This window comes from Sus scrofa, chromosome 7, assembly GCF_000003025.6.
Source record: "Sus scrofa isolate TJ Tabasco breed Duroc chromosome 7, Sscrofa11.1, whole genome shotgun sequence".
NCBI lineage: Eukaryota > Metazoa > Chordata > Mammalia > Artiodactyla > Suidae > Sus > Sus scrofa.
Window position 1 is genome coordinate 66,786,252 of NC_010449.5, and position 15,521 is coordinate 66,801,772.

The 15,521-nt window shown below is 42.7% G+C and overlaps 1 protein-coding gene across 1 annotated transcript in view; it reads right to left on the bottom strand.

Moving 5' to 3' along the window:
* The window catches only part of NPAS3 (neuronal PAS domain protein 3), an 875,835-nt gene extending 861,266 nt beyond the window's left edge, over positions 1 to 14,569 (bottom strand). The window contains 1 exon segment of the mRNA XM_021099860.1: positions 14,384 to 14,569. Coding sequence (XP_020955519.1) covers positions 14,384 to 14,541 — 158 coding nt within the window. The 5' untranslated portion in view covers positions 14,542 to 14,569.

The following is a 15,521-nucleotide window of genomic DNA, read 5'->3' on the forward strand; positions in this document are numbered from 1 at the left end:
TTATCTCATGATTTCTTTGCAACACTAATTCTGATTTTACTATTTCTTTGTGTATTTCACAGTTTCCTCTATGCTTTGGTTTACAATGGACCAATAATTCCAAAATCTCTTCAAAGATAAAATAATCCTTTTAAAAAACTTCAGAATTTAAGCCATTTACACATGTATAATATTTAATATATGCAGCATCATTAGTTTTTTAAAATGAGGAAATCTTAAATAGTAATTCAAACATTATTTTCATAAGATACAGAGTTCATATAATGCATAGAAGTACCTTTTTTTTTTTTTTTTTACAGAAAGAGAGTTAGTTTTCCATTTCTATTCTCATTTGGCTTTAGCCACTGTCCTAACCTGCCAGAAAAAAGATGGGTAGTAAAAACAATATTACTTTTAAGAGAGCAAATGCAGTACACAGTTCCACACTTTCATCCAGTTTATTCTTTTTTCTTTGCCCTTTTGGTTATCTCTGAAGACTGCTTCTGTTTCCATTGTTTCATCCTTTAGCATTCACATATCAGAGCAATAAGTATTTCATTACTGGTTTATCTGTCCAGAGGCTTGAGAAGCGGTAACAATTAACCCTCCCTTCACAGTGATTGATACAGGCTTTGCTTTCAATTTGTTCCACTACACAGATCATGAAATTCTGAATGCAATCATCCTCATTGACCTACACTTTCAAACACACGGCTACAATGAGACGAAAGTAATTATTAAAAGGAACACAGGACTACTGAGATCTGAAACAAAGTCTTTTAAAAATCTGTTAGATGACCTTCTGCTAAAATTGGCAAATTTTGATGTTAAGGAAAATGATAGCTTTGTGGCCCTTTCTGGAAATATTCAATACAAGCTGATCAATGTATATTGTGGTGATCATACTGGCTGCAGAATGTACTTCCAAAATGCAGAAAGCCATTTTAAAGCAGTTACAAACTAAAGGTAAACTGTCAATACTGTAGTTTCATCTGCCTAAAATTTTCTTCAAGAAAATTAAACTTTCTGATCTGTGTATAAGGAACAAGCATTAACCAAAGCAAAGAATGTAGGTTGGAAAAGCAATCTTTTTACTCTGTAAGAAGAGTTTCATACCTGAGTCCTACGCCTTCCCTTTAGGTGAAGATTCACAGTAAGAAATGAACACATTTTTCACAAAGTCTGAAAAATAGCTTCAAATAAATATTAATCTACTGCAATCGATATATGAGGAATGGAGAGGGGCGAGTGGAGACTGGTGACTACAGAACTATATTAAAACAAGGGTTGCAGTTAAAGAAAATCAGGGCAGAAAGCGAGGCAGCAGGCCTGAGGCTCTAATCGCAGAACGGAGTGATGGGATGAACCAATACTGCATGGATTAGCAATGAATTATTCTGAACCGTAATCATATGCCTGCACAGAAGAGAGGCAAAAACTAGCCATTACTCATAAACTGAGCTGCTGATTTCTTGAGGGGGGTGGGGAGAATGAGAATGAATTCATATGTTAAACTAACTCAGAATAATGAAAACCTAAAGATGTGGTTACATGTCAAGTTACATTCTATTTTTAATGTCTGCCATATACTACATAATATGGGATATTTACAGTACAAACTATAAAGTGCGTGATTCAAGTAGGATTAATCCAGCCCTTTCTTCTAAGATTAGGATGGAAGACAGTATTCCATTCTCTATTTTTTCTTGTCCAACAAAACCATTTATGAGTAACTTTGATATGCCCAAATATAAAATATTTAAGTGTTTAGTTAGAAGAAGAAACAGCATTCAAGGAATTAACTTCCTTTGGATAATCCTAAAAATTCATACCAAAGAAAATTCAAATGTTAGAACTAATTGTGTTAGGAAGAAAAAAAAAATCAAAACTGCTGGTAGCAAGAGATTCCTGAGATTCTTATGAACAGACTGTTTAAATGAAGAGCACTTTAATCAGTAGAGGAATCCTCACGTTTCTAATGTCTTGCTGTGCATTCTGCAGGTTATAGTAGCAGCTGGTAGAGGTCATATATCTTTTGTGAGCATCCCAAAAAGGCTCACTGCCAGACTGTTAAATTATGAATAAGCAATGAACAAAAGAATGCAGATACGGTGGTGACAAGATAATCCAAGCAAATTTATCTATGACAAATTTCACAGGATTAACAAATTACATTTACACAGAACAATAAAAATGTGCAAAAAAAAATGATGAGCCTACTTTTCCTTAAAGCATTAGGAAAACAAAAAAGTCACCAATCCACTGCATATATTTAAATTTAACTTGATCTAAAGTAAGACATTTATAATATCTTTGTAACATTTCCCCATTTCAGATAGACATATATAAACATGGAATATCTGGTTTATATTTTATATATGTTCCATTATAAACAAGAACATATATACAGCTTATATATAAACTATGTGTACAGCATAAAGAAATCTCCTACACTAAACAAAAGTCATCCCATTCATATATATGAATAGAATGTATATGCTTTTAAGAAATAGATTTTGAGGGACAAATTATTTTTGTAGGGAAAAATGCACCCTCAGTGCAATACACATTAGTTACTAAAATACCTTATTCACTGATGTCGCCATTTTCTAGGACCAGAGAGAGATGTCCTGCAAATAGTTTCAATAATTCCACTTACTCCCATCAAAATGTTTCAATCTTTCTGAGTAAAGCCCTTCTTAATGAAGTTTAGAACTAGTATCCTTTTCTGCAGTGTTACAATAGCAGAAAGGAAAATTCATAGTTTGGGATGGGTGGGAAATTGATTTCAGCTATATTCACTAACAATGACCTTTAATCCAATATTAAAAAAATTGTAAAAAAATTGTTTTTATAAATTTTACAAATGAAAGAAGCCCCAGTATATCAGAAGTAACAAGATACAACATATGATTCCATAAAGTGGTCTTAAAATGCTATATAGCACTACTTTCCAAAATACATGATAAACATTTTAGTTTTCATGTTATATACAACCTCAGTACCCAAGTCAGATCGCTTTACTTCTGCATTAACATACTGATGATAATAAAATACTGTGACCAGACATAACTTATTTTAAGATGATCTGAATCCTGTTTTAAATTTTGTAGCCTTATGTTTTTCACTTATATTTCCTACTGACTGCTGCTTTTTATCTTCAACATTTTAGCAAAACATCTCTCCAAATGAGCCCTTTCCAAGAGATCACAAGGCAACCGATTCTTTATGTAAACAAGAAATTTTCTGAATGTAAAAGTGAATATTTAATTAAGTTACACAAGCAAAATACTCAGCTCTTTCAACCCAAATACTCAAGTGCTGCTTATCTAGTATTTTCAAGGCCTGAAATTCCTACTGCACATCTTATTTTTTTTAAGAAGCTATTTGGTTGACAGTATTACCTCTAAAATCAAAAAACAAAAAAAAAAAACAAAAAACAAATGTGGTATGCTTGCCTAGTACCTCAAATCTAGCAAACATTCTACAGTGGGCAGTGAAGGAGTCAGATGCTACAAAGTTTCCTAAAGTATAGCTTTTGTCAAAGAACTGTTGCATACCAGAGCAACTTCTGTGATGCCTGCCATAAGAGACATTAAAATGTTACCAAGACTTCCTCTTCTTGAAGACACCACAAGTGTGTGTGTCTGGGAAGGGAGTGGGGAGAACTACTCGATGATAACTTATCATTTATGTATTTATTGTGGCCCACTTTTAACATGTTTTTAATCAAACAAGTTAATTAATATATTTAAAGCCCTTAGAATAGTACCTGGCACACAGTACTATGCTTGCTGTTCTTATTACAGTGACAGATAACTTGGCAAGAAGCCAACTTCTAAGAGTCCTTATATATTGCAAAAGACAATATCCAGAAATAGTCAGGTATTAAAGTGTGTTATTCAGAAAGCCTACGAGGTTGTTTCTATACACTCAGTGGCAAAACTACCCCAAAATAAAAATGTCTCCACTGTAGTCATTAGACAAACTGTGGCACACTCTGAGGCATGGAAACATGAATGGAAGAGGTCCCTGAATACTTACAGTCTATGACCAAAGAGGCCTATGTACACGGCAAAATGCTGCTTCTGAAATCATTCAGTACAAAAATCTGCCCCAAAATATAGAGAGCTGTGGAGCCTGTCCACAAAACTACTGGAATGTTAAAGGGTGGAGTGAGAATAATTTAAATATTGATTCTTCCACTAACTTTATAAATGCTGTATTTCTGAACTTTCCAAACATCTAATGAAGGACCGAGAAGCAGAGATCTAGTTCACGACCCATAGCACACACAGTCTTTCTGCCAAAGGAACTCTCTGGCATCGACTCAGAAATTCCTGACTCTAGAAAATCCAAAAATGCAGGCGCCTCTACACTGTGGTAAAGGTATATTTCTATGGAGACAAACCTGATTTAAATCTCTAACTCTACCACCTCCTTTGCGAAAAATAAGCCTCTGTTTTCTCATCCATAAATGGGGATGTTACCACTTTCCTTGTTGGGTTGTAGGGAAACTAATGAGAAAAATCACTATGAAACACATAATAGCCAATAAATCTTTATTATTATCATATATAATCTATTTTCATTTTAAAATCTCATCATAGATCATTTTAAAAATTTTTCTCTGATTTCATTTACATTACATAGCATGTTTCTTTCTTTACAATATTATACAAGCTGAGTATCTATCCCTTCAGAACACTAAGCTAACAAGTCAAAGAAGATGAAGAGATTTATTTATAAGTCTATGAATTCTGTACTTCCTACTCCTCCAAAAAAGGGGTATTTTCTTGTCCTTGATAATATTTTGTGTATTAAGAAACATCTACAACTGGAGTAGCTGCTCTTCCGGGGTTTACCATTCTCTACTATTCCTGGAACAAGTAATGATGGCCCATTGCAGAGGTTTGATAAACAAAGCTGAATTAATGAACCAATCAATAATTACAGTCAAGGCCCAGAAGCACTTTGGACAACAGTAATGTGTGATTCTCATCTTGCCTCTCATGATTTTTGCATAAGACCGCAAGCATTCCAATCAATTCACCAAAACATTATACTTTAGACATGTATACAGACAACTACAAGTATTGTTTAATCTTGTCACTGCCCTAGTAATCTCAGATATAGCAGTAGTAACTTTCCTCTTACTAAGCCATATTCCGCTTTGCACTGCACCATTACTACTATTACTAGAAATTATCCTAACTATGTAAGATTCTAGCAAACTTAATAGTGCAAACATCCTATTCACACCAATGGGGCCCACACAGTAAAAGTACCATTCAGTTACATCTGCTTTAGTACACTACTTAATGAGGAAGGGGGGGGCACTATTTACTTTGAAAGTACTAACATTATTAAATGAGAAGCAAACATAATTGAATTTTCCCATAAATGCAGCAAATTCTTAGCTACTCATACTAAAGATTTAAATATTTAAAGTTCCACATATTCCATTATATGCAACTTTGGTAGCACCTAAATTTTAAAATTAATAAAACGATCAACTAAAATTGTCAACATGCTAATCCTTCCACTAAGTTTCAGCCTTATCCATTGTAAGCAATTAAGAAATGTCTATGAAACACTTAAAGTTAGATTCTAAGCCAAGAGCAATGCAGAATTTTTTAAAAATTAAGTGATGAAATGCTATGATATAGAAAAAGTAGCCATATAAACATAACAGGAAAGGGATTTGTTCTGATCCCATGTGTGCTTAATTTTCTTTAAGTTTAGTGAGTGGTATTTTGCATAGGAAATAGCATCAGTAGAATTGCAGGAAAAATTAGAAAACAAAAATAAACTGTCTAAGATTCACACTGAGGTCATTATTAATAGTAAAGCACTTAAGGAAGTTTATACAGAACATTACCAGGAGCAATTTAGATACCTCTGTGACATAGCCTCTGCAAATAACTCACAAAACATAAAATTCAACAGCTTAAAAAATAACTAAATAAATGCAACACTGCCTAAATCCTCCCCCTAAAATGCTGCTTTACAAAAGCATATAAAGCTATATATACCCTGTCATAGAAAACCTTACCACATAGCAGAGGACTCTGGACATCAGGTCCTATTTCAAACAGATGCAATTTTTACATGCCAGTGGATTCCAGACTAAGATTTGGGCCAGAGCAAAAGAGTTGAGGGGTTCATGGAAATTTTGGCCCACAAAATAGATCTATTGTATACAGGAGTAACCACTGTGTAGAAGAATTTCAGGGAAAATTCAAATGTCATTTTGCTAAAAAATATCAAGCTGTTCCCACTTGCAGATTATATTTAAATTGCAATATAATTCTTACCAGCTGAGAGAGACATTAATTTCACATAACTTTCAGTCAAAAATTAAAGTCATATTTTTAAGAATATATGAAGGCACAGGGACCAAAACTTTACTCACAATACCACAAGGTGCTGAAAAATAACTCATGTAACTTTTTTTTTGAAACCAAAAGCATCAAATAATGTTGGATTCAAGTTGCTTATTGTAACAAATCAAATCTAGTAATTGGCACATTACAGATTTGAAGTAGCTATGTGTCTTTCAATTTATAAATCAGAAATTGGAAATATGAAAAGATGCTGTAATGTGGGAGGGTCCTACATAATAAAGGTCATTATAACTCCTGGCTCCAGAGCTATACAATCTAATATCCTCTCTGGTGGTTCTATGATATGCCCATGCATTACAGTTCTTGTTGACAGTCTGTTGCCTTGGAAATATTTCATTATTTCAGTTTTTCCATTTGTAGACCCTTGGCCTTGTGATATGAAGGCCATCCTATTTCATATTTTCGATTATCATTTAAGCAATCTTGTGGGGCTATTTATATATAAGCAAGCGTTAGACAACGCATATCATCATTTATCACTCTGTGTTCAAGCTTACACTGAAAAAAGAATTACCTCCAAAAAAGTCTCCACCACCTTTACTTTTTAAACCAAAAGCCCTGTGCTACTGGAATATGCTTTGCAAACCAGCATGGGCATATCACATGCTTGACACTTCTGTCTAATTTTCTTGATTTTTACATCCACATAGTGGAAAAATTCTGTGGTAGTGTTATATAATTTGTAGCCTATTGGAGTTGTTGTCGTTTTTTTAATCAACAAGTTTAAACTTACAAGGTTTTCAACTTGTTCTTTCAGGCTCCAAAGAGACACTTTCTGTGTGTATGAGTCGGAGAAATTTAAGAAATACTAAATATCAATGTAAGACATTATCAAAAAAAGTTTTTTTCCAAAATCTACTCTATAAACATAATGAGGAGGAAATGACTTCTGTACCGTATTATTAAACTCAGGTAGGATATGTCATAAATAAACGAGACAATTCAAAAGATATGTTTTTTCTCTACAAGTTTATGATTACTGGTATATCTGAAAAGAAATAAATGCCATAAATGTCTTTACGAAATCAATGATTTGGAAACCATTTTTTCAAGTAAATGGAAGGACATCACGTAAAGCATTTCCATGGAAAGCCACCTTTTATAAACATATTTGTGTTCAACACTTTCAGAGAAATCACACTACTAACCAACAAGGTCCAGGCACAAAGTGCACACAAAGGTGAAATGACTACTTGGCTGAAGCAAGCAACTGAAAAACACCCCCTCCTACCCCAGCCATCTGACTTTCCATTTCTCATTACAAAACCAAATCAACTAACGTGTAATGTTTACACTTAAAGTGTTAAGAGTATTTAAAGCCCCAATAACAAAGTGAACCCTCAGGGCATAAAACAACTGTTTGGATAACAGGCCAAGTTTGTGATTATTACTGTTTGAAACATTTAGTTTATAATTCCTTCCTTTCTTTCCTCTGTAAGTCTCCTGCCCCCTACCTCCTTATTGCTCCTCCCTCTCCCTACAGGTTAAACCTTCTCAGATGCAACCTTTAAAATGACAGCATCGGAGCTGAACAAGAAGATGCTATTAAAGGGCATTAAATTAAATACAGTATATCCTCCTACAACTTCAATCAGAATTTCAGACCAAGTGTTATTTAGTTCAGCTCTCAAGTGGAGCAGAATAACAAATCGTGCACTTTGATTTACCTTCTTCGAATGCCAAATGGAGACAGGTGATAAAGAACGCGCTCATGCACAGGCTATGAAGTTTCCTCTAGAAATTAATTCTATCTTCAAGATTCCTATCTCAGAGAAATTCCCAAAATGGCACACAAATAGGCCTCTGCTGAAGAGATTACTGGGGCCATCCCAAGTAAATACATTACTACCAGCAGAAGTGGGGAAAGAGGCAAGAAGGAAGGAAGGAAATCACTTACAAGCTTCTGATTTCAAAAAGTATTCATCGCCCATGTTAAACAAGAAGTAATTATTAAAAGCCTTGCACAATGCTCTGGGAAATTATTTTTCTACCTACAAGAGTAAAGTATTTAATATGTGAATTCTCATAAAAGCCTAAGACTAAATGTTCGTTTTAGCTTTATGAGTTGTCAGATAATTAAATGCTACCCACATTTAACATCTTTAAAAACTGGATTGTGTATGATTTACTTAGGTACATGATTTATATAGAAATTATCTAGAGTTTAGAATGAGTCACTTAAGGACCTAATGAAAATTATTTCCTTAATTCTGACAAGTCTGTGGTCCCCACTGTATGAGGGAAACAATCAATAGTGCAGCTGAAGCTTTTAAGGGAATACCTCCCTACCCCCTCCTGATGTAAGCTACAGGTTAAATGCTGTGTTGTATCAAAAATAAAACTGCCTATGTAATAACAATTAAATCCTGCAACTGCGGACTTCCCTCATCGTCTCTTCAAGTTCACTTAAGCCTGTGAGGAAAGTAAACATCGCTGCTTGGGGGCGGGGGTGCGTATATCCAACCGCATTTGTTTTTCTCACGAATCAATGGGTAACATTTCATACTTCCTACTGAGCATTTCCTCTTCGGAGACAGAGATATTCACTTTGCTCAATCCAATATGCTATATGCAATTAATGTCATTAACGCTGCCAATTAATAGCAAATAGGATTCCAAACAAAGTAAGCTGGGTGGACAGCAGGAGGGAAAACCACGTGGGGTGGAGGGGTGCTTAGTTACTCGGAAATCTAACAATGCCATTCACGTAGGACGGTTAAGGAAATTTTGAATACGAGCTCCCTTTCCCTTTGGCTTTGGTTTAACTAACTTCAAATAGACATGCTCGGCTGAGCTCCTAGCCTGAATATACAATTCTCAACAGGAACTTTTTAAAACACAGATCCCCAAACAGTAACTAACGGGGCATAGATGCTCTAACTGTTGGCACATTTGGATCTCGCTGTTGGCTTGCTGATTTGGATTGGAGGGTTTTCTTCTTTTTCTTTTTTGCTTAGGGAGCAAGGGAGTGGAGAGGCGGGCAGGAGACCCACAAGTTGCCGAGGCTGAGGGCGCAGCCTTGGCGGCCGGGAGGCGGAGGGGAGGCGGCGGCCGCGCGCCTCTCTCTGCCCGGCCCGGCCCGGCCTAGCTGCTCCGCGCGGAGACAGCCCCTCCGCGGCACAGTCCGGGCCTGGCGCGAGCTCCGCGCTCCCCGCCCCCGGCCGCCGCCTCCTCCTCCTCTTCTCCTCCTCCCCCTTCTCGCCTGCCATCCCTCCCCCTCCCCAGCCTCATTCCTTCCTAGAGAGCAGCTGCCAAGGGACCTGCGGCGGCCCCGGGGATCCCCGGCCCCCCACCCGCACCGCTGCTCCCCGTCACACAGCAGCCCCTTCTTTTCTGTTTGTTTCTTTTTCTTTTTTCTTTTTCTTTTCTTTTTTTTCTTTTTCATTCTTTCTTTCTTTTTTTTTTTTTTTTTTTTTTTTCCTGTCAGCGAGTCACTCCATTCGCCGAGCCGAGGAGGTGCGACCGCTCGAGAGCCTGGCGCCGCCGCCGCCAGAGCCCGCTCGCTGCCGCAGCCGCCGCGGGCGGACAATGCGCGCGGGGACCGCGGGCCAGCGCGGAGCCGCCAGCCCGCAGACGAGGTCCCCGCGGGCTCGCGGCCCAGGAGGCGGGCTGCGGAGCGGGCCCCGCCACCTCGGCGGCGGCGGCGGCGGCGGGAGCAGCCGCCCCGGCGGCAGGTTCAATAAACAGAAAAGTGTTACCGTTCTCGCCTGGAAGGATCCTGCTGAAAGCTGGGCTTGGTGGGCGCCATCTTCCTGCTATTTTTTTTCCTCTCTTACTTTTTGCCTCTCTCTCCCCCCTCCCGGGGTGGGGGGCGTGGGGAGGGCGGGGGTGTGCGTGTGCGTGGGGTGGCGGGAGTGAGTGCGGGCGTGCGCGGCGCTCAGCTGCGGCCCGGCGGGCGGCGGCCGTGGCCGTGGCGGCGGCGGCGGCGGCGGCCGTGCTGCTGAGGCGGGGAGGCTACGGAAAAGTAGTGGGGCCGGAGCCTTGCCGGCGGCCGGCCGTCCCCTCGCGCCGCCGGTGCCTCTCGCCGCAGGTCGCCGCCTCCTCCGCCGCCTGCGCCTTCTCCTCCCCCTGCTCGCCCGGCGCCGCCGCCGTCCATGCGCCGCAGAGCCCCCGCGGCCCGGGCCGCTCCGGATCCCGAGACATGCCCAGCGCGGAGACAGGCGACCGGCGGCGGAGGAGGAGGGGGAGGCGGCGGCGGGGGGAGGCGGCCGCACGGCCCCTTGGGCAGCCCGGCCCAGGGCCCCGCCGCCTCCGGGTTCTCGCCCTCGCGCGCCGCCACACCCCCCGCACTCACCCCCCCCCCCACCGCCACCCAGAGCTGGCTTGGTGGCAGGTGGGCACACACCCTCCCGGCGGGGGGCGGGGGCCCTAGGCCAGGAGGGGCGGGGAGGGGGAGGACGCGCTGGGGGCTCCCAGCTTGACCGCTGTGAAAGTATTTCTGGGCATTTTCCAGCTGCTTTGCTTCAGAGCGCTCTCTCGCACGCGGACACACACCCCCCTGCTCTCTCTCTCTCCCCCTCCGAGTCTCTCTCTCTCCGTATCTCACTCCGTGTCTCTCTCTCTCCCTCTCTCTCTCTCTCTCTCTCTCTCGTTGGGGAACTGGGAAGCTCGGCTGCCGGCGCAACAACGCCACTCAGTTGCAGTTTCGAACACTTCCCTTCTCTCGAGTATCGCAGCCAGAGGAAAGAATCAGAGAGGAACAGGGAGGCCACGGGAGCGGGCTGCGCGGGACGGCGTCCTGGGCACGCCTCGGGGGACAGAGAGTGGGGGTGCGCTGGCGAGGCGGCCCCTGGAGCCCGTGGGCAGGCGCAGCGGCGGCACAGGCACCGTTTGGCTAGGGCGCTCTCAGCAGCTTTTCAAAGCCGGAATATCTGCATTATTCACGCACAGACAAGTCTGCAGACCCCGGGGTACACAAATGAATCCCCGGGAGTTTAAATGTAGTTAGATAAAACGCCTCTCCCATCCTGGGACCGAGGACCCGACGGAGCAGTGGGCCTCTGGGATCTAGCCCTGCCGCCTCCTTATTTTACAGCTCAGGCCTAGAGAAAGGGCCACTTAGTGCAGGGCCAGTGCTGGAATCCCACTGCCTGGGTAGCCTCTGGTCAGAGAGTTTTTCTCCACTAACCCACTCCGCTGAGTGTGGGCAGGTTTTTAGGCAGACACTTGGGTGCGTCATGTGTCACCCAGGAAAGTAGAAAGGACTCCCAAAGCATATCCACTTTGAATACATGAAAGAGCCAGGAAAATATCAGTGGTATGAGAGGCTTTGCAGTTTACTTTAAACTTAAGAAAAATAGATTTGCAAAGGGGTCCCAATCAGTTCTCCCATTCCAGTACAGTGGGGCTGAGAGTTGTAAACTTGGAAAACATAAGTGGTTTTCGTGGCAGAGGTGTTTAATCTACATGATGGTGTTTGAGTTCTTTTTGGAGTACACTCTACAGGTAGGAGATGAGAGTGATTGAAAAATGAACTGAAGTGAAGAGTGTTGAGTACAAGATATACATGGGCTGAAAAGGAGGGGGGAAATTGCCCGCTGGAAGTTTTGGCTCTAGGACAGCCAGCCTGGGGTGTTTCTACCCAAAGGTGACAAATGAGAGAAGCTTGTGTTCACCCAACAGGCCACTCTTTGCTTGATACCTGCCCACCCCTGTCACTCACTCATCAGACTCCCCAAAAGAACTTAATGCAAAAAAATTTTTTTTGATAAAATGATGTCATTATTCACTCTAACAAACATAACAGGTCTTGAGGTGGAAACTAAGTCTGTCCTTCACAGAACTACAGCCTAACATATAGGTGGCCCACATTCCCCATAAAATGCCAGAGGTTTGGGGATTTGCGCCTCAGATCTTGCCAGTAATATTCTTCCCTCACATGACTCGCTCCCCTATCCCCAAATTAACTAAAATTAAAGGCAGTAACAGGTGCCATCATATCTGAGTGATGAAACCAAAGGCTACATTTTCACAGCTAGCACCTCTTCTATCAATGTGACAGAACATAAAAAAGAGAAAGGAAAAATACACCCTAAAGGCCAAAGTTTAGAGTTGATTGTTTTTAAAGCTTTAGTCTTTAGAGCTGCAGTGGGATTCAAAGACTTAATAAAGTGGCCCAGATTCAAAGCTGAAGATGAAAGCATCAGTGCAGCTTTCGGTGTCAGAATGGGGTACCATCGTCTATGACCCCAGGTAGGTGCTCCTGACGTGTGGGGAAATTGGCCTTGGAAAAATCTATGTGGTGAAGGACACCAACCCTCTGAGAATAAACTTAAAGGCTGAAAATGCATGATCACCTCTTACACCCAATTCATATCTTAGTTGCAGTTCCCCGGAGGTCCCTGAAATTGTCCCAAGGCCATCTGACATTTCTGGCCCTTGACTCCCTACTTCACAGACCATACTATTGTGACTATTGCCTGCACTTCCTAGTTAAAATGACTGCTGGATTCTATTGTCATTTAAATGTTATATAAATGACAAAAAAACCCATACCTGAACCATGAAAAGGAAAAATCTAATTCTTTTCTAGTCCTTTATGTTTGAAAGATTCCCAGATCTTTTGTGTTAAAGGTTCTTGTAATCACTGAAGTAAAACAAGACTAAAATAATTTAAATTTAAAAACCTCTTTGACAAGGAATAACCTCTTTTTGAGTTATTTTCAAGACTCCCTTTTTAAAACTTCTGACAGAACTCAGAGCATATAATGAAGTCTTCCACAGAATATTTGCAATACTGAGCATCAACTTGGAAAACACTCAGTGCGTTATGCAAAATCTGCTCTGGTCGCTGGGCCATTGGTTAGAAGGCACAAAATATGGCAGTGATAGATTATCTTAACCTTTTCAGTTTAAACACTGTTGGTTCAAATCAAAGGTTCTCAAATCAATGAAGTTTGAAATACAAGGTAAAAATAGGAGCTGTTATTTGAATTATGCATTGTGTATATTTTAAGTTAAATGCCATTGGCAAATCTCTCAGATGTTTAATCGTGTGCAATCTGGGAAACACAAATATTTAATTTCACACTTTCATGTGTTCTTTTTTCCTCCCATCTTCTATAAAACTGAGCCTCACAAATGGGAAGCTTACCTCTCAAGCTACATGGTTAGTTTTTCTCAGCACATTTTTGTGGATTACATTACATTTTTGATAAAATCTTGGAACATAGCAAGTTGTCCTTAAGGAAAAACTTCAGGGTTCTAGGGCTGTTGGTAGTGGTAAAAAAATTTGCTTTATTTCCTAATAAATCAAAGAATGTTTGCTATTTCAATGTCACAACCATGATTTCTTTAAATGTATAATCGTTTGGGGAAAATGGAAACAAGAAATACTTTAAAACTTCCTTCTTACCACCTAACCTAACTCTGTAAAATTTGCTTCCTAACTTGCATCTCTGAATCTTACGCATTTGCATTATAATGCGTTTAAGATGAATACTTAACTGCGCCGAGAAGACTCGGATTTCATGCTGTATTTCCCTGTAGTAACAGGTGACATGATAACACTATTATGTAGAATTGCAAGTCTACAGCTACACGTGAAAATCGTTCCTATTCTGTTTGGAAACAAATGATCAATCAGCCTCCGGTGATCAATTGCCCCCTTGGCTGCCCATCAGCGCATCAGCGCGAGTCCTCACCAAGCAGAGGCATTGAAAAAAATCCGCTGAAAGGGACGGGGATCCCAAACTTTGTAAAAGCACCTTGTGCGGTGTCTCAGACTTCTCTGTAACTCCTTGACTACGCGGGGCTGAGGCTTTGGATTTGGGGCCAGGCAGAAGGCAAAGAATGATTTGACTTACGCCGGTTCACTGGAGTGCCTTTCAATCTGAATTGATTTTTTTCCCCCTGTCTTTTCTGTAGAACGAGGGGCAAGCAAAGTGAGCCCTGGCGATGTGCATGTGTATTGTAACACATAAAACAGGAGGCAAAGTGAGTCCCACCCCAGCACCCCAGGGCGGGGGCACTATCCCAGCCCAGGCGGGACTACTCACCGCTGCTGGTAGGAGGTGATGCCCTGGACGTTCTGCGGGGTGCCATTGGCCGCGGTGCCGGCCCTCCCCATGCCCGCGCCGGCCGGCACCCCCGCGGCCGCCCCGCCGGCCGCCGCGGCCGTCACCTGCACGCTGAAATCCGGAAAGATTCGGATCATCGCCGCGGCTTCGGCCCCCGGGCGCGGCGGCTTTGGGTGAGGGCTGGCGGGGGCTCGGGCTGGGGCTCGGGCGGCGGCAGCAGCAGCAGCGCGAGCAGCGGCGGAGGCAGCAGCGGAGCCAGGCACCAGCCTGCAATCCCATTAGTGAGCCGCGGCCACTGTGCGCGGCGGAGAGGAGCTTTGATGTGCGCACAGCGGGCTGGGGGGGCCGCGAGCGCGAGGAGGAGGTGCGGGGGGCGTGCGAGGGACTTGCAAACAGCAAAACGTGTCAGGGTGGGGCCTTTTTTCCCTTTTGGGGGGCGGTGGTGCTCCCCCCTCTTTCCAGGATGTTGCTCTCACTGGCTGCTCCGGCTGCGCCGCGCGAGCCCAGCTGAGGGAAGAAGGGGAGGGGGTGGCGGAGGAAGGATGCACCGGGAGGCTTGGAGAGGACTTGGCCGGTGCAAGGGAATGACGGGCAGCGGAGGGTGCCTTTCTTTCCCGACCCCTCAACACACACACAAACACACACACACACACACACACACACACACACACACCGCGCACTTCCGACCTAAAGTGTAAGACAGGCGCGCTCTCTCCCCTCTTTTCTCTAGAGAAATAACCACCATCCAGGCAGACTCGCGGTTTCCAGCAACCTGGACTCCAGCCCGCGTGTGCAGGAATGGGGGCGCAGAGTCTCCCCTCCCGGCCGGGACCCTTTTCTGCCAGTCTTCTGTACACCAGACAGCGCGAGGGTTGCTAACTGCAAGTTGGACTGCTGGAGAACTTGATGCTTATCGAGGAGGGATGATGGGCAAAGGAGGAAGGGAGGGGGGGAGCCGCTTTTGTGCAATGGAGAGTTTGTTCTCTTTATAAGAAGGGACTCTCCTCGCTCCTAGTAGGCGGGCGTATTGGTCTTGGACAAACTTGCGAGATGGGGACTGTATGTAGTCCAGCTAGAGGGATATGGGTGTGCCCCCCGATGATCCTTCTCTGTAAGC